The following is a 19,116-nucleotide window of genomic DNA, read 5'->3' as shown; positions in this document are numbered from 1 at the left end:
TAATGATTCCTTCACACCTTTTGAGATCAGGAAAATTTCATGAAATCGAAATTCGAATCGTCTTCCTTTTCACACGCTTGGCATGAAATGTCTATCTCATTTTTTTCGCACTCTTCTTCTTCTTTTAAACCTCACAATAAATTTAATCTAGCTCAATCAACTTTCGTATGCGAAAAAATGGGATAGATATGCAGAACGTGCGAGAAGAAGATTCAAATTTTGACTTAATGACATTTTTCTAATCTAAAAGACGTGCCAGTGGACTAAAGTCACGAATAAAATTGGCTCGACGCGATTCTTTATTGCTCTGGCACACCTTTCAGATATCAGGAAAATTTCATAAACTCGAATTTCGCATTGCTTTCTTTCCCAAATCTACTGCATATGTCTATCTCATTCTTTCGCACTCTTCTTCTTCCTTTAAACATCATACCAAATTCAATTTAGTTAAATATTGAGAGCGTAACGGCGTTATCACACTTGCACATTAAAATTTTAATGTGATTCACATTAATTGTCGCTTGTGAGCGTCCAAATATGTTATTTGTGTCTTTGAGTCAATATTTGGGGTTTTTCTATTTATTTATTTATTTTTTTTTATTTTATATTATATTTATTAAAGTGGACTTGGCCTGCAAAAATAAGATTAAATTTACCTAAAGCATAAATATTTTTCACATTAAAAAATTAAAGAGAAAATCGCATTAATTTTTCGCATTAATATTTTAAATCAATTTATATCAAATTTTGCGGGCCAAGTCTACCTTTTTATCAACAAATAGATCAAATTTTGAATATAAAATGATTCAAACACACAAATTACACATTTGGACTCTCACCAGCGACAATTAATGTGAATCATATTAAAATTTTAATGTGCAAGTGTGATAACACAGTAAGAGTGCGACTAACATATGAAAAGGTTTGAGAATGAAATGGATAGTTAATTTCGATTTTATAAAATTATCCTAATCTAAAAGATGTGCCGGGCTATTACCATAAGCTAATCTTCGTTTATCACTGGTCATTTTCAATTCTAAATAGTCTGAGTACAGAACTCCAGTAAAAGAAAAAAGTTCATTGAAATCGGCTAATAAACATTAGAGAGAGAGTCCGGTCCATTTAGATGTAGTAACCCGTCAAATAATTTCGTCAGATATCTTTAAGATTTCTGCAGAAAATATCTACACCTCTGCCGAGAAAACTGTTTCTCACAGAAATGCGAGCATCTTGAGGAAGTTAATAAAATGACATTCCTCTGACAAAGATTGTGTGATAAAATGTCTCTTGCATCGCTCTAGAGACAAGGTATCCCTGAATCCTGATCGAACCGCTCTCTTCAAGACGTTATCACTGTTTTTCTGAGATGTTTAATTTAACTTTTTACAGCTCGAATTAAAAAAAAATAACAGTTTACAATCCTCTTCTTTAAATATCGTCACCTTGCTAGAGCTCAAACAATAAGAGATATCGACTTTCGGTTTTTAGTGACCCCTCATAAAAAACATAATCTCCATACGTTTTTTCAGTTTTCCTCGAAATTAGCCTAAGCATTTTTATTTATTTTCAAATGTTTCGGTTCTAGTCCAAACGCAGATTTCGTCCAAGACACCGACTGGGAAAATCGCTATTTTGAATTTTACAAGGTCAAAGTTCATCCACTCTAGATGGGTTCATATTTCAACTGATTTATTTAAATTTGGAATTTTTTAGAACGGTCTTTGTAACAGTTCCAATCTAGTTGCATCGGTCCCAATCGCTAATGAATGGATTAATGAGGGTTCGTTGCATTATATTCTTGAAAAAAGAATTTTTTTAAGGTCAAAGTTCACCCATTATGGAAATTTCATTTCCCAACCGATTTATTTAAATTTCGATTTTTTGAAGGGTTTTTGAATTTCTTCGATTTATTTTTCTTGAATTTTTTTTTTTGTATAATTGCAATGGCTTATTATCGGGCTAGAGATCAAACGGTTAGAGACATTCATTTGTGCTTTTTGGTGACCCCCCTGTCTTGCCCTAACCATGTTATGTTTTTCTGGATTTTTTTATGTTTCTTATTTCTTTAGATTGGTAAAAAATGCTTATTGTTCTTTAATAACCAAGATAATATTTGGCATTTTGTCAGAACTATTGGAAAGTGACTAAACGTGCACAAATATCGACTTCAAAAAACATTTTTAACAAATTAATCCAGCCGACAAAACGTTTTTTTTTTTAAATATTTTTTTTATCTAAATAAATTGTTTAATAAAATACGAATTTTGGATTGACATCCATTGATTTCAAAGAACCTCTTTCCATGGACATTGTTCCGGTGGCCAAACGGATAAAGACATCACACAATATCATAAAGCGCAGTCCCCATAAAGTACTTTAGCAAATTTTCTTGTGATTTCCTCAGCAGTAAAATGGTATCATAATAATATACAAATTCCCACACTCCTTCAAGTTTTATATCCATTCTAAAACAGCCAACACAAAGGATGTCCTCCTTTTCGTCACTGACAAACTCCCACAAATTCGCGTTAAATTAAATTCCTCTACATCATGCACACTGACTGTGCTAAAAACACTTTTCCAAATTGCATGAAATTCATACACATAGAACATCTCTCTCCACTGTAATTATGGTGAGCTTGCACAAGATGAAATGTACCGTGAAATCTCCCCTTCACGTCAAACACTTTGATAAATTGAATTTTGAGGAGGGAAATGAGAAAAGAGCAAAAGAACTTTGCAGTAATTGAAGACTTCATCTTGAGATAAAAATTACAAAAAAAAAACCAACATTATCACTGCACAAATAATTGATGAGTGTGAAAGCTCCCTCCAAAAGTGCATAAATACTTCATTTTCTCAACTCAAAAGAAGAAGACAACAAAAGTCTATTGAACTTATCTAGCCATTAATCCTTTTCTCCCCCTTTTAATAATTAATAGGTGAATATAATTTTAAGTAACCAAAAGAAGTGTAAAAGTTTCTCTCTCACCTCCTTCTTTCTCTCGATAGTAACAGAATGGAAATAAAAGTGAAAATCTCATAAATTATGTATCAGGGTTAAAAATTCTTTGTTCTTGGCTTTTTGAATTGATTTACTGTGAGACAAGAGAGACAGGCACTGATATCCAGTTCTGACTGACTTTCACACTCAGACTGAATTTTCACAATATTTTCATTGCCTTTCAACCTTGTCCTGAGCTTTTCTCCCTATTTGCTCTTTCTGGCGGTTTGAGTGTTGGACATTAAAAAATAATTTGTGTATTTTATGAGGTGACCGTGGAAACAGAAAAAAAACAGTGATAAGCCTGTTCTAGCTTATAAAAGGGGAGATTCTTAACTATGAATGAATGCAAAATGAAAAAAAAAAGAAACTTGACAAAATTGAAGCAAAAGAATCAGTGAAATTGGTTAGTTTAAACAGGGGCCTCTCAACATTTCATTTTTCCATACGTTTTTACATAGACGCACTGAAGACTATTGGCAAGTTTTTTCCTAAAGAGAATTGACTTATCAGTCTGATATATTTCGAAATCGTGCACTTAAAGCTATCTAAAAATACATATTTCATTATACTCGCCGAAATAATACAAGAACTACGAGCAAATTTGTTTAAGTCACGGTGCAATATTTGCAAAATTATTACAAGGAAAAATTAAAAGTAGCTTCACTTTTTATTGGGCTTGATGGGCCCCTGGTTTAAATCCGAAAATTTTTGTTATAAAAGCGCTCCTAGCGTTATTTTGAAAAAGTTGCAATGTTTCACAAAGTTGTTAGCGTTTTGTGAGCTATTTAATTTTCACAAAATGCTTATTTAAACCAGGGCATTTTGACTCCAAATCTCCCTTTCGAAATCAAAAATTTCCCACTGAAATTAATTACTGATAAAATTTGCCTATCTTTCGGCGCAAACAAAATACCCTTTCGAAGTTCTATGTTCGAAACATTTTCGAAAATTTGTACTTTGCAGGATCAACTAAAATCAAAATTTGATAATATGTCAAATAGTGTTAAGAGATGTCACAGATAGTTTCATAAATTAGCGACGTCATCAAAAATTTCTGCAGTAAGACAAAACTTTATACAGTGAATATAGATCCTTTCCCTTTCGAAATTCCTATCAACCGATACTATTAATTGCTATCCTAAACACTTTCCTTATTTTTCTCACAATTTATTCCTTTTTCAAAATCAAAGATTCACGTTTCTCTTATCGCCACATTCGTTCTATTATTTACTTGCACCCGAATTTATTTCGCATGCATGCCAATATATTCTTGGTTAAATGCTTGCATGTGAATTAAATTCGAATGCAAGCTAGTACCTTTTTGGTCATTTGCTTACAAGCGAATTCAATTCACATTCAAGCAACTTGCTTGCATGTAAGCCAGTATTGTCTAGAATAATGCTTGCATGCGAATTAAATTCGCAATCAAGCAAGCTAGTATCTTCTTAGTCATTTGCTTGGATGTGAATTTATGTCACATACAAGCAACCTGTTCTTGCATGCAAGCCAGTATTTTCTTGGTTAACTGTTTGCATGCGAAAAAAACCGAATGCAAGTAAACTGCTTGAATGCAAGTTAGTACCTTTTTGTTAATTTGCTTGGACGTCAATTTAATTCACATTCAAGGAACCTACTTGCATGCAAGCCAGCATTATCTTGGTTAAATGCTTGCATGCGAATTAAACTCGAATGCAAGTAACCTGATAGAGTGCAGACTGGCATCTTCTTGGTTATTTGCTTACATGCGAATTTATATGACATGCAAGCAAATGACTGAATGTTTAATAGTGTATCGAGAGCTAGAGGATTACGAATTTTGGAGAATGCCATTGAGGAATGAGAAAGAAAATCTGCATTCTGCGAGAAAATGTTGATTCTCGAATAGTGCCTTGGATAAAAGGTAAATGGAACTCTATTTGCACAAAAATTCGCTGATGTTCGAAGAATTGAAACTTAATTTCGAATTTTCAAACTAAATTTTCGCACAAGATTGACAAAATTTTGTGAAATATCACATTATAAACCTGTCAAAAGAGTTACTTAGTAGTGATTCAGATGAAAATGGAACAAGATGATCGTAATTGCTTTATTTTTTCTCACAACAAAATGAAGATTGACACCCGAAACACTTCGAAATTCGAACAAGAAGAATTTCAGCCACCATGCGGACGAAATGAGAAGTAAAAATATCTTTTCTTTGCCTTTCGAAACTAATCTTCGAATTTTTTCAACTTCAGCTCTGAATGAAACAATTGTATGTTATAATTTCTCTAAAAGTGTCTCGACTAAAAACGGGAAATTTTATGCGCCAAAAAATAGGCAACCATATGGGGGACTTTTCTGTCGAAATTGAGATTTCAAATCCAAATTCCTCTGGAATATTTTGTTTTGCACGATTTTTTTCAAAAAGCCTTTTTGGTAAGTAGAACATTGATTTTTTTTTAGTAGGGGAAAGTTTTGAGGCTTCGCACACACTCTGGCTTGGTACACTTCATTTTTCTCATTTTCCTTAAAAGAATTTGACCTGTTCCTGAAAAAATAGGTCAGATTCATTGAAGGAATATGGGACAAATGAGACGCTCAGAGCAAGAGTGGTCTCGTTTGTATGCATTGTCCTATTAAAATGGTCCACTTTTGCTCTGAGCGTCTCAAATATGAAGTGTTCAAAGCCAGAGTATGTGCGAAACCTCAAATCCTCATCAGAATAAATTCAAATGAGGATTATCTCAGATTTCAAGGAATTCCGGTTTGAAAGAAATTTTTGGGACCCGAAAAAAAAACGGCGAAATAACTACAGTGACACAGTAAAATTGTATATATACAGGAGAGGTTTTTCAAATAAACAGAAACGCCGTGATGTATGCAAAACATTTTCGGCGTCAATTCAACGGTTCATAAGAAATGCATTTTAAATTTACCGCGTTGAAAACTTTGCATACATTTAGGGGCAATTCATATCAAATTTTTTCAATCCGTTTTCACTTAAGCCGGAACTCCATGTATATGGATCGAATAAAAGTGTTTAGGCTGCAAAAATTTATTTGCATGTTAATTTTGTTTTCTCGACAACAGCGCCACTAGCGGTGGTAAAACAAACTTTCGATGTTAAGATGATTTGTAATATTTCACAAGACCGTTCATTTGTGCTACCATTGGTCAAATTCTGACAATTAGAAATGAATTTGTGGCCATTCAGGGAAAAAAAATGATTATGCCTAACCTCAGAAGACTTTAATATTTCACAGCGATTGCAATAGGTGTGATAAATGTATCTCACCTGTAAACAATGTCCAGCAATCAGAAAACACGGAAAAGGTGAAAAAAAGAGAGAGAGAGAAGAAAACATATTGCTCGGGGGGTGGATTATGTTGATGGATAGTGTATGACAAAAGGGGAGAAAAAAGCGTATACCCTATAATAAGTATTAATAAATCCACTTTCACGATAATTGCAACCAATAGTAACTGAGGAAAATTACCAATAGTGCGATTCATTGGACAGATTATTCCCTAATGTTGTGACGTCAGGGAAAATTACCTACAAAAAAAAATAGACAGACAGACAACAATAATAATAAAAAAATATCAACCATTATTGATTGATGGGGTTTGCACTGAAATTTCTCACCTTCAAGTGCGTTGAAAATATGTTAGAAAATCATTCTTATATTCGAAGAAATCAATTATATCTCAGAGTTATTTTTAGTATTTTTTCTAGCAAAGGAAAAATCCATATTGTTTTTTTTTGCAAAAAGAAGAATAATACCGCAAAAATTCACCTTTGAATAAAATTGTATGAGAAAGGTTAATAACATCCCCTGATATTCAACTTTAATTTACAAACTCATTCCAAATTCTATGATGGTCTGGGTTATATTTGTATTCTTCAATTCACCAGAGAAAATACCTTTTTCTTCACCTTTTCATTACGTTCTTCCACCTCTTACCGTGGAGGAAAATCCGGGTGGTGTAGCATTAATTCAAATTTATCGATTTTACCTCTTCTGCCATTTCAGTATTAAACATTTTGTAACACATAGTGTCAAGAATCATCAATTAAAGTCTCTCTAGTACATTAATAGGAAAATCACCCAGTCCTCTCTCAACATTCTCTCCCAATTGCTTCATGTTTTATTCAGAGTTGATCGAAAAGTTCATGTAAATACAGCTAATTAGGAAATCTTTCACAATCTCAAAACAAACTAAATACGATTTATTTTGTCAAATTCAACAAGAAGTATATGCTTCGTCTGAAGTTATCTGAATATTAAAAAGCGATTGTAGCGCCACTAGCGGTCGTAAGATAAACTTTGCATAATCTGAGAAGCTCAAATGAAGATTTTAATTTTGTGGCGGTTGAATAATATCAATTCTCACAATTTTTTCCCGTTTGGGAAGCTTTTAACTTGCAATAAAGTGTTTTAAAATTTCATTAGGGGAAGACTTTTAGACTTCGCACATCCTCTGGTTTCGCAATCTTCACATTTCTCCCATGTTTCTTGAATTAATCTAACCTATCACACATTTCTTGGAAAAATTACATCAGATTAATTAAATATGGGAAAAATATAAAGTGTTCGAAGTCAGAAAGTGTGCGAAGCCTGAACACCTTCTCCTAATTAACATAATCGCGTTTTTGAAAATATTAAAAAAAATTGTCAGACCATTCGAAACGGAGATATACCCATTTAAATAAAGAATCTCAATTTAAAAAAAATGCTAGTGACTTTCTATACAGTAGACTCTCTCTCAATCGGGCATTTAGGGTGAAATGTCATCCGGTTTATCGATAGATTTGGGCGTCAAAGCCTTTGTAAATTCCACAAAGAGCGCTCAATTATAAAGAATCACGATAAAATAGAAAGAACTACAGCGAATTTGAGCAAATTAGCTTCATAATTAAACGTTAAAATTGTCAACAAAATTTTTCGACCGATTGAAAAAGAGTTGATTGAGCGAGAGTCTACTGTAAAGAGACAACCCCGTAACCAATAACCGCGGAAATTCCATCGGATCTCCAGTGGAGTTTCCTATAAAATCCGCGGATTTGACTGTAAAAATCTGCGTTTAAAATTAGTGAATTTTATGATAAATTTCCATCCAGAATTCCATGAACGATTGCGGAATTCTATATGCAGCGTATGGAAAATGTCTGCAAGTATCCTTGGAATTTTAAGGGAATTCCTTCAAACAAGTATTAGAAAATTCCTCGGAATATTGTCAAGGAAATTTACTGGAAAATTGAGATAAGTCCGAAGAATCCTACACCAAATAAAAATTAAAAAAAAAATCTGTGTTTCGGGAAATTATTAATTTCACTTCTTGTGGTAAAAGGAAATTTTCTCTGTATTTTCTGGTGTATTTTCTGTCATTAGAAATTATTAGTTTCGTTTACTAAGACAAAGGGATATTTTCTGTGCTTTGGGATATTATTAGTTACTGTTTTTAGGGTAAAGTTAAATGTGTTCTGGGAAATTATTAATTTCGATTTTTAGGGTAAAGAATTCTCTGCGCTTTGGAAAATTATTAGTTCTACTTCTTGGAGCAAAAGGAAATTACCTGTATTTGGGAAATTATTAGTTTCGTTTGTTGAGGTTAAAGGATATTTTCTATGCTTTGGGATATTATTAGGTTTCGTAGGGAAATGTATTCTAGGAAATTATTAATTTCATTTTTTGAGGGAAAGGGAAATTTTCTGTCCTTTATAAAATTATTAGTTTCACTCTTGGTTTCATTTCTTGGAGTAAAGGGAAATTATCTGTATATGGCAAATTATTAGCTTTGATTGTTGAGGTAAAAGGAAATTTTCCGTATTTTAGGAAATTACTTGTTTCGCTTCTTAGGGTAAATGACAATTTTCTGGTTTGGGAAATTATTAGTTTTACTTTTAGGAGCAAAGGGAAATTATCTCTGTTTTGGGAAATTATTAGCTTTGTTTTGTTTTTGATGTTAAGGGTAATATTCCGAATTTTGGAGAATTATTAATTTCGCTTCTTGGTAATTCAAAACATTTAAATGGAAATTCTGTGTGCCTTGGGAAATTATTAGTTTCGTTTGTTCCGGTAAAAGGAAATTTTCTGTGTTTTGAGAAATAGTTTCGCTAGCTGAGGCTAATTCTGTCTACACACTAGAAGCAATTTTCGTAAAAAATTGTCTGTTTTAAAAAATTCTGACGTTTCTGCTTACAAGGATAGGGGAAATTTTCTTTAAAAAGACATTTTTAAAGAAATTTTCTCCTAGTGTGTAGAGGCCATAAGAGAAAATTTTCAGTGATGTAGGAAATTACTTGTTTCGCTTCTTGGGGTAAAGGACAATTTTCTGTTTTGGGAAATTGTAAATATCCCTTTTTAGGGTAAAGGGAAATTTTCTGTATTTTGGGAAATTTTTAGTTTCACTTCTTAGGATGCAGGCAAGGGAACATTTCTGTGTTTTTGAGAATTAGAACCCAGAGACTAAAGGGTGCTAGTGAAAAATTATCCCAAAGTGCTATCACATTTTCAGGATAATCATCAATATTTTGGCTTTCAAGGTTTCGGCTGCAAATGACTTTAAATATCAAAGACATCAAATTATTTTATAAAATTTCAATATTTTGTGTTAGTTTGTGAATTTTTATGTAAAATAAATTTTTTTGCATGTTTTTTGCGAGATTTCAATAAAGATTTTAAAATCAAGACAAATGATTTCTAACCTCAAAAAAAAAAATTCTAGGACATTATTTATTTTGATTAGCTTTTGGAACATTTGAAGTGTTTAAAATTTTTCAGAGTATTTCACTAACTTAATATTTTTGAGGAATTATGTAGGCGATTTGACCTTCGTCAAGGTCAAATGTCTCCATCGAGAAGCATATCTTCATGTCAATCTTTAACATTAAAGGTATTTTCTTTGGTTCAAATGCAAACATTACTATATTTTTCAAGGAACTCATTGAAAAAATTATAGTAATTAAAATTAATGTAAATATCAGTAAAGTCAACGAACTTTTCGATCAACCCAAAACATTTAATCCCATATTTTAATTGATCATGAAAAAGAGTTTTATGATTATTACCGTGAATATTATTGCTAATTCCTAATCGAATTGCACCCTGTGTAGCATTCTGAAAGAGAAAGAGAAGATAAATTCCATTAGAAATCATTGAATAAATGTACTATGTCTCAATAAAAAAAAATCCAGCACTTCACCAATCATGCTATTCAACAAAATCCAATTACAAGAAAAAACATCAACATCAATTATATGAAAACATAAGAAATATTTCTGTGCACTGTGCTGTACATTTTTTTTCAGGTGGATTTTGCCAACTGAAAAAGTGTTACTTCGCTCTGCTGTCTTATCTCAGAGGAATCTTTTTTTTCTTGTTTTCCACCAAACAAAACTTTTCTTTAAAAAAAAAACCAACCAAAAAGAAGACGAACCTGGAGGAAACATCTCTCTAACCATGTCTATACATATTTGAATTTTAAACAAAAAATTGCTGGTAAAACGGATTGTGTTATTGTGCTTAAAAAAAAAAGAAAAATTGCGAAATAATACCACAGCAATAGCCAGAAAAATAATTAAGAAAAAATATATTTCAAGAGACAACGTAAAAAAAAAGAGAAATGACATCTTATCTATTTTCCAAAGAAGACAAGAGGAAAGGTAGACAACACAGCAAAAATAATTTTTGTGTTCAAATGTGTACCGATTTATTTCCGGCTACCGGAGTCCGAATTGAGAGTGTTCCACTGGCTGGAACAGAATTGCTTCCAGCATGATTCTGTTGACCACCATTTTCCTCATCTTCCGCCTCATTTGGGAATACATCATCTTCGACAGATGAATGGGAAGAGTCCTTTCAGAAACCAAATGCATTTTTTTAATCACAATTTTTTTTTGGAAAGAAAACAAAAAAAAAGACGAATATCTCAAAACGTTTTTCCACAGACTTAAGGAATTGGTTTGAACTGATTTATAAATCACTGAAAAGATCATCCAAAAATTACTTTAAAATATTATCGGTTCATAACCGGTTTATTACCGATTCATAACCGATTGGAACCGCTTCAGACATGTCGGGGATGCCAAGACCTTTCCAATGACCCCAAACGTGCTCCAAACGGTTGAGAAATATGCTTTCTAGAGCCTTTTATATCTTTTAATCTTGAAAAATCGTTTTTACATTGACAAAAAACGGGGGTGCGATTAACTTTTTTTCCTCGTAACTTTAACACTTTTTAGGTGTAAAAATATATCAACATTTTTTTAATGTTAATTTTACACCTTTTTAAGGGTAAAATTAACATGAAAAAGGGTAACTTTAACCCCTAATACACCTAAAAAGGGTAATATTTACACCGATTTTGGATCAATACTGCAAGGTAAAATTAACATTTCCGGAATGTTATTTTAACTTTTTCGGATTTCTCTCAGTGTAAGTTGAATGACTTCCCAAATTACAGGTAGTTCCGGCTTAAGTGAAAACGGATTGAGAAAATTTGATATGAATTGCCTACTATTGGGAGATAATTTTATAAAGTAATTTTTTGAATTGCCCCTAAATGTATGCAAGTGTTTTTGCACGCGGTAAATTTAAAATACATATGAACCGTTGGCGCTGAAAATATGCTGAAAACTTGGCACCGAAAATCTTTTGCATACATCATGGCGTTTCCGTAATAAATTCCAAAGGCCTCTCCTGCGGGTATGCAATTTTTCTGTGTGACTGGAGTGAATTCGCGGGCTTTTTTCAGTACCGAGAATTTCTTTGAAAGCGGAACTCCTTGTAGTTCCTAATGGTAAGCAAAGACAAATAAGCGTATAAATAAACATAGAAAATTTTCTACGTTGTGAGATCGTTTTCTTTTTTCGAGGTTATTTCTGACATAACCTCAAATTTTAAAGTAACCTTTTTACAAGTTAAAAGTATCATGTCCATTTACTCATTTCACTCGAAAATTTGTTTATTGAAGTAGGAGAAAGTGCCCATGTTTGATACCATTGGAAGCTTCGTAATGACTAAATTTTTCCTATGTTTCTCAATAAACGTGACTGTGCAATATATTTTAAAAATCGGCCACTTTCCCATAGTTTTTAAAATATGGTTGGGATGAGTCACATATATATTGTGAAACATAGAAAATTTAGTCATTACGAAGCTTCCAAAGGTATCAAGCATAGGCACTTTCCCCTAATGCATACGCGAAACTGTCGCTGTGTTTGAATTTTCGAACGGTTTAGAAAAATTATAAGTCTGCTGCATTGTAAATTCCAAAGGGATTAACTAAATCAGCTGTTTAATCATAACCTAAAAAAACTTTTGTGTTTGACGTTTAGGCACGGTTGTCAATTCTTCTTCTTTTTCACTAAAACTAGTCCAGAATTATTCTTTAAATTATGTTTAACTGTTTTTTATGAATTGTTACGAATTGTTTAGAATTCCCATTAAATACCTTTAGAATTCCATAATTCGATTACATGTCAATTCCTTAAGTCTGAGAAATGAATAAAACTCATTCACAAGTCACAGTTTTTTCCACCGGAAAACTTACCTCGGGAAATGAGACAAAGAGACTGAACATTTCCCAAACGACAAATTGACACTTATAGCAAGAACTCTAAACTAAAGTCTCTTCTTTTCCATTGGACATTCACATTATTAAAAAAAAAATGTATTTGACTATTATGTTCTACAAAAAAGTGCCACTTGAGACAAGAAACTAAACCAAGAGTTGCTTGGAAAAACTTCTGTATGGTAATTTTTCATCACTTGATTGTGCTTCTGTTTGGGGCAAGAAATTGCGAAATTTAATTTATTACCACACATTCGACCCCTCCCTGGTTCTTTTACCTAGCCAATTCATTGACTTCCTCCATGGACAATTGATGTCCTAGGCAACAGGAAAATTTTTGTTAGTTACAGCACACAAATAACGTGAAAATTTCAGTTGCTACAGGCAACAAAGTAATGTTAAAAATCATTCATTCCGCTTTTACCATCCTCTGCTGCTTCATTTTTTACCCGAGCGCAACTTTATAATCAACAGGAATCATTTGTTCAAAAAGAAATTTGGTAAATTGAGGCATTTTTCACTCTCTTGGGTGCAATTTTCTTCAATTTCCAAAGAACTGTCTTCCTTGTTTTATTCAACTTTTTTCCCTCTTTCTCTCTCACTTTGTGGTTTAGAATTCTAAAGGGATAATTTTTCTTCATGAAAACCAGTGACTTCAGCATCTCTCCTACAGAAATTCATAAATTTTTCAGGTGTTGAGTGGTGAGACACAATTTTGCAGAAGAATAATAAAAAAGCATCTTGTTCTCCCTTATAAAGTTGGTGCAAGTCATACTTCTGGTGAATTTTAGATGTTTCTTGCACAAAACAACTTCAACAAGGAAATTCTGCAAGGATCTTGGACAAAAGGTGCATTATACTTAACATTGTCTACTCTCCCTCTCTCTCTCTCTCTTTATAAATCCTCAACAAATTCACCACAAACTTTATATTTCTACAAAAACATTGTGTGTAAAAACTTTAGCAATTAATCATAGAAATTCAATCAAGGGGTGAACAAGTGGCTCTCAGAATGAACCGAGAGCGGCGATTGGCAAAATGGGGCAGAGATCGGCGGGTCGGCACCATTTTTGGAAGCAATCGACAGATCGGCACTCCAGTGAACCGTGAGCGGCACAGTTAACTACCCCTTGAATTCAATTTAAGAATTTAACAAAATATTCAATTAAGTGAAGTGTGACTGTGAATATTTTCCCTTAAGTTCGTAGAGATCAAACGGTTGGAGATAAAGTCTTCTGGTTTGCGATGACCCCCCCTCCCTTATAAGTCAATCTGAATTTTTGTCCGCAATTTGTCTCTGAGGATTGGTTGTGAAAATGACAGATAAAGCCCCATTTAAATGGATGTATTTAAATTTCCCTAGTGATTGACAGCTGTCATTCTGATATCAAAAAGTTGATCAGAAAAATATTGGTTTGATCGAAATCGAGTGCAGGGAGTTCCGCTTTGAAAGAAATTTTCGGTACCGAAAAAAAGCCCGTGAATTTACTCCCAGTGACACAGAAAATTTGCATATCCACAAGAGATATCTTTGTAATAAGATACAGAAACGCTGCGATGTATGCAAAACATTTTCGGCGTTGCAAACAAATTTGCATACATTTAGGGGCAATTAAAAAATAACTTTATAAATTAGTTCCCAAGAGTAGGCAATTCATATCAATTTCGTTCAATCCGTTTTCACTTAAGCCGGAACTCTCTGTACATTTTACTCTCACTTTAAATCTAAATCTAAATTCAAGATCGGAATTACCACAAAAGTCCGCCAAGACCTGCAAATGTCATATGGTTACATAAACGCTGAATTCGCTTTTTTGACAGAATACAAATTTATTCAGCAAGATTAAAATCATTTAGTCAGAAACTTAAGGAAGGAGCCTCAATTAGAACGTCAAAATTTAGCTGGTTTTTCATAACCAAATATTTCTATTGCAAATGATAGGTTATATAATGTTGAAGAAAAAATACTTGGTAAAGAGGTTATTAGTGAAAATCCGATTGTTTTATTTTCTTTTTAAACAAAATATAGTCGAAAAGATACTAAAACTCTTTCTTTTCTAATTTATATATGATAAAAGAATTTAGTTCGCTTTTACAGCATTTGATATTCTTTCAAGTTGTAAACTTAAAAAAATTGTAGGTTAGAATTTTTAAATTTCAATAGTCCGCCATTTTGAAAAGTATAATCATCGTAAATGATAAAATTTTTATTTTCCCTTTCGGGAATTTCGGACTTGGCCCACAAAAATTGGTTTAAGTAGACTAAAAAAAACACGCAAAACCCGTAAAACGGTCCTTTACTATTTTACGAATTACTTAAGAAATTTAGTTTCCAAAATATTTACTTTGTCTTTGTATTGAAGCTCTTTGAAATGAACATAACCTCACTTTTCAAAATAACCTATATTTGGCTGAGTACATAACCTTTAAAAATTCAGAATTATTACTCAATAGATTTAATAAAAAGCAGCAATAGGCTTCGTCAGGGGGGTGACATTAGCTCTGAAAAATGCGACCAGTTTTAGTGTAATTTTTTCCCTGTTTTCGTACACATTTCACGAGATATCTCCAAAACTACGTAGAATGCCAATTTAGGGTTTTCGGTTGCCTCTTCGTTATTAAATTGGCTTTTATTTTGTATTAGTATTTTTTACTAATTCATTCTACAATGACAGAAAACAGCTAATAAACTCAAAATATTTTTCAGCTCGCTAGAAACATATGGGAAACATAGGAAATGTCATGCCCCTGGGCTTCGTACAGGCTGTAGCTTCGAACACTTCATATAACTGCTCGAACTCTACTTTGCACCCCCCGGAGACTACTTTTCTCAATAAATCTTCGCGTTTCAAACGATTTCTGACAAATGGCGTCCATCTGACCCTCTTTCCGTCCGAAAGTCGCCAGATTTAAAGGCCAAGCAGTGAGAGATAGCGACTTGAGATCTTCGGAGGACCCCACATAAGTCGACTTATGGATCGTTAACATTTCCCACATTTCCTCCCCTTTCCCTTCAAAACCATGTTTTTGGAATCCCTCGAAAACGCATTGTGCATTTTTTTTCATTTTTACCGAAAATACCGTTGAACCATTCCTAATAACAGTTTTTCAAGGTCAAAAGTTAAAAAGGCTTTAGAGAGCGTATTCCTCATCCGAGTGGTTTCTTTTTTTGATCGTTGGAAAGGTCTTGGAATTTCCGATAAAACTGAACCGGTTCCAATCGGTTCCGAATCGGTTCATAACTGTTAACTAATTTTTATTCAAAATTCAGTTATATTGCTCCTGAGGTGTATTTTGGGCAATGTTCTGAGTGATTTACAAATCGGATTAAATCATTTAAAAACCGGTAAACGGTAAATGATGCGAAAATAATTTTGAGGGATAACATCTGAGACACGAATTCAAGACTGGGATCCTTGTTAATTATTAACAGAATATGAAAAAATATGAAGTCCTGGAAGGCAGAATGTGTGCGAAATTTGAAAGCCTTCCCCTACTTCATAGCCCTATCATTTTCAATTATCTAGAAAATAATAATTAAACCAATATTTCCGGAAATGCAACCTTCTTTGAAAACAAAAAATGCACAAGAGTCACTCGACAGATAAGAAGCTTAATCTGGCGCTTCTCTTTTCTAATAAATTTCTGCAATTTGTAAAACCAGAAAATACTGGCAAATCATTCAATTGATTTTCCAGCCACTTTGTGCAGTCTCTCAAGATTAACAGACTTGTGTAAAAACTGTTTTCTCTTTCGGTACAAGTTTATTAAAATTAAACGAAAAAAAATGTGTAATCAGACACATTAAACTCTTATCTATCATTTGACCGCAGTTTAACTTCAAAAGTCGGGTTTGGGTTTAATTCGAGGAATGAAAAAAAAAAAGTTTAAAAAGGAAGATTTCGCAAGAGAGATAGTGAGAGGAGTATTCAATGTTTCTTTTATTTTTTTTCTTCTTTCTTTTCAACCAAACACCTGCAATTTCCACAAGAAATGCATTGTCCTGAATTTCAATTTAAAGACAAGAAAAATTCTCAACATGCAAAAAGTTGCGTGGAAAAGTGGGTCAAAGAGAGAGAGAGAAAAAGTAGAAAGGGGGCTAAAGGGAAGACAATCCTTTGATTTTCTTTTTAACTTGCCATTTTCATTGGAAAAATTCAAGGAAAAAAAAACAGTAATAAAGGGACAAACAAAAAGAAAATTGTAACTTACTCGACTGAGGTTAGCTGGTGCTGGCGTAGGTTCCACAAGGCACCTAGTGTCTGCTACAGGTTCTGCATTGAGAATATCAGCATTGAGGGATAGAATTGTATCCAATTCTACCTCCTTGCCCTTTGTCTCATTCTCCTCACACCACTCAACAGTGACAGAACGTGCCACTGGATTCACCTTTGACACCATGGCTGAATGAATTCGACCTAGAAAACATGATTTAGTGACTTAGAGACAAAATATTCCTGCTATTTATTTATTACTGCGGCAATTGAGACTTTCCGAAAGAAAAAAAAATCAATCATGTGAAAATTATGTCTGGCACGATTTCACTTCCTGATCATATTCATTTCTCCTGCCATTAAACATGGGAAAAATCTGTTTCATTTGATTATGAAATAGTAAAGATGAACTTTTGATAGCAAAGTGTCATCGTTAATAAAATTAAAATATTAAATAGATTATCTGACTAATCGAAAAATACAGATTTCTTAAAATTTGAGGTTATGTTGATCATAACCTTAAAAAAAAACCTTGCATTATCTGAGTGAAAAGAAAGCCAAATTTTCAGAATGCTAATTAGAATATTAACTTGAGATAAAACGATTTGACTTAATTTCTAGGTGATTTGAATTTGAAGCAATTTACCTAAATCTCCAAAATAAAAAAAAAAAACTAACCTTAAAAAGTTTGAGGTTAAAATAAAAACTTAAGAGATTTTATTAAATGATTAAAATGTAATTGCATTAGAGGCACGTTCAATTAGATCAGCTGCTAATTTAAGAAAAAAACAATTTCAGATTATAATAGCATGTATTTAGAAAATTTTGAAAGCCTATGGAAACCTTAGTTTATGATTTTTCATAAAAAAAATAAAATATAAAATACGCTCCCATTTTTTAAACGCAAAAAGTAAAATTACTTAAAAAATTTAAGGTTATGTTAATCGTAACCTAAAAGAAATCATGGCATTATCTTGGAGAAAGGTATCCTATATTCTTAGAATAATAATTAGAGCATTACGATAAAACGACTATATTTAATTTCAAAGTGATTTAAAGCATTTTACCTAAATCGTCAAAATCAAAAAAAAACTAACCTTAAAAAGTTTGAGGGTAAAAAAATGGAAAATAAAAACTTAATAGATTTTATTAAATGATTAAAATATAATTGCATTAGAGGCATATTTATTTAGATCAGTTACAAATTTAAGAAGAAAAAAAGTGAGGTTATAATTGAATGTATTTAGAAAACTTTGAAAACGTATGGAAAACTTAGTTTAAGATTTTTCATAAAAAAATTAAAATATAAATTACGGCCTCATTTTTTAAACTCAAAAAATAAGATTACTTAAAAAAAATAAGGTTATGTTAATCATAACCTAAAAGAAGTCATTGCATTATCTCAGAGAAAGGTATCCTAAATTGTTAAAATGGTAATAAAAACATTAAGATAAAACTTCTGTATTTAATTTCTAAGAGATTAAAAGCATTTCACCTAAATCTCCAAAAATTTAAAAATTTGTAACCTCAAAATGTTTGAGGTTAGAATGAAAATCTTTTAAAATGGAGAAGAAAAATAAAAGTTTGTATTAATTACTGCTTTAAAGGTAAATTTTGTTAGGCCAAAGCATTTAAGATTGCTTTACGTATTTAGAAATCTTGGAATATATTTGTAAAACTTATTTCAAGAGATTTCTTTTAACAAATTTAAACTTGAGAATATTGTTCAAGTTACACAATTGTTTATCATATTTAAATGGTTTTAAAATATTTGAATATTATAAACTCCCAAACATAAAAAAAAGTCAAAAACTGCTTGCTTAAGATCTGAACAAATTCTAACCTCAAAAAATTATTTTTAAGCTTTGTGAAGTAATTTATTTAAAAGTTAAAAAGAAAATATTTCAATAAAATCTCGACTAAAATTGTTTTTAGAGCTTAATTTTTTTCAATAGCTCTAAGTTTTTTTGTGCTGAAGAATTTTAAGTAAATCCTTAACTTCTAACCTAAAAAAAAAAGAATACCAAGTATTCGAAAAGATCTTCTAGCGTTACCTTTTCTCAAAAGTTAATTTTTCAGGTTAAGTTAAATATCATTTTGGACAAAATTGTATCTTCCAAATACTAAAAATTTTACAATTTTTTAAAGACGTAAGTATTCTGAGTGTAGGGGAAAGTACTCTCCATTCTAATGTTTATGCCTCCGAATAATGTGGATTTTCTTTTATTTTTCCTAAGATTCTTACACATTTATGCGAAATATTAGTTAGCTTATTATGAATTATTAATAATTATGTGATAATTATGTGTAAGTCCCTAGGAAAAGTAAAGAAAATTCA

General features: G+C 32.1%; 1 protein-coding gene across 4 annotated transcripts in view; it reads right to left on the bottom strand.

Annotated features, from left to right (window-relative positions):
• Positions 1 to 19,116, bottom strand: part of LOC129806247 (kinesin-like protein Klp10A) — a 43,386-nt gene that overhangs the window by 13,279 nt on the left and 10,991 nt on the right. For 2 of the 4 annotated variants that reach the window (XM_055854703.1, XM_055854700.1), the window contains 3 exons: positions 16,777 to 16,982; positions 10,698 to 10,847; positions 10,061 to 10,109 (listed from right to left, as the gene is read on the bottom strand). In XM_055854703.1, coding sequence (XP_055710678.1) covers positions 10,061 to 10,109; positions 10,698 to 10,847; positions 16,777 to 16,982 — 405 coding nt within the window. The remainder of the gene's footprint in view (positions 1 to 10,060; positions 10,110 to 10,697; positions 10,848 to 16,776; positions 16,983 to 19,116) is intronic. The other 2 variants (XM_055854704.1, XM_055854701.1) reach the window with 1 other exon arrangement.

The sequence above is a fragment of the Phlebotomus papatasi genome, chromosome 3 (assembly GCF_024763615.1).
Source record: "Phlebotomus papatasi isolate M1 chromosome 3, Ppap_2.1, whole genome shotgun sequence".
Lineage (NCBI taxonomy): Eukaryota > Metazoa > Arthropoda > Insecta > Diptera > Psychodidae > Phlebotomus > Phlebotomus papatasi.
Note: the sequence above shows the minus strand (reverse complement) of the source record. Positions and strands in the feature narration are given on the sequence as shown.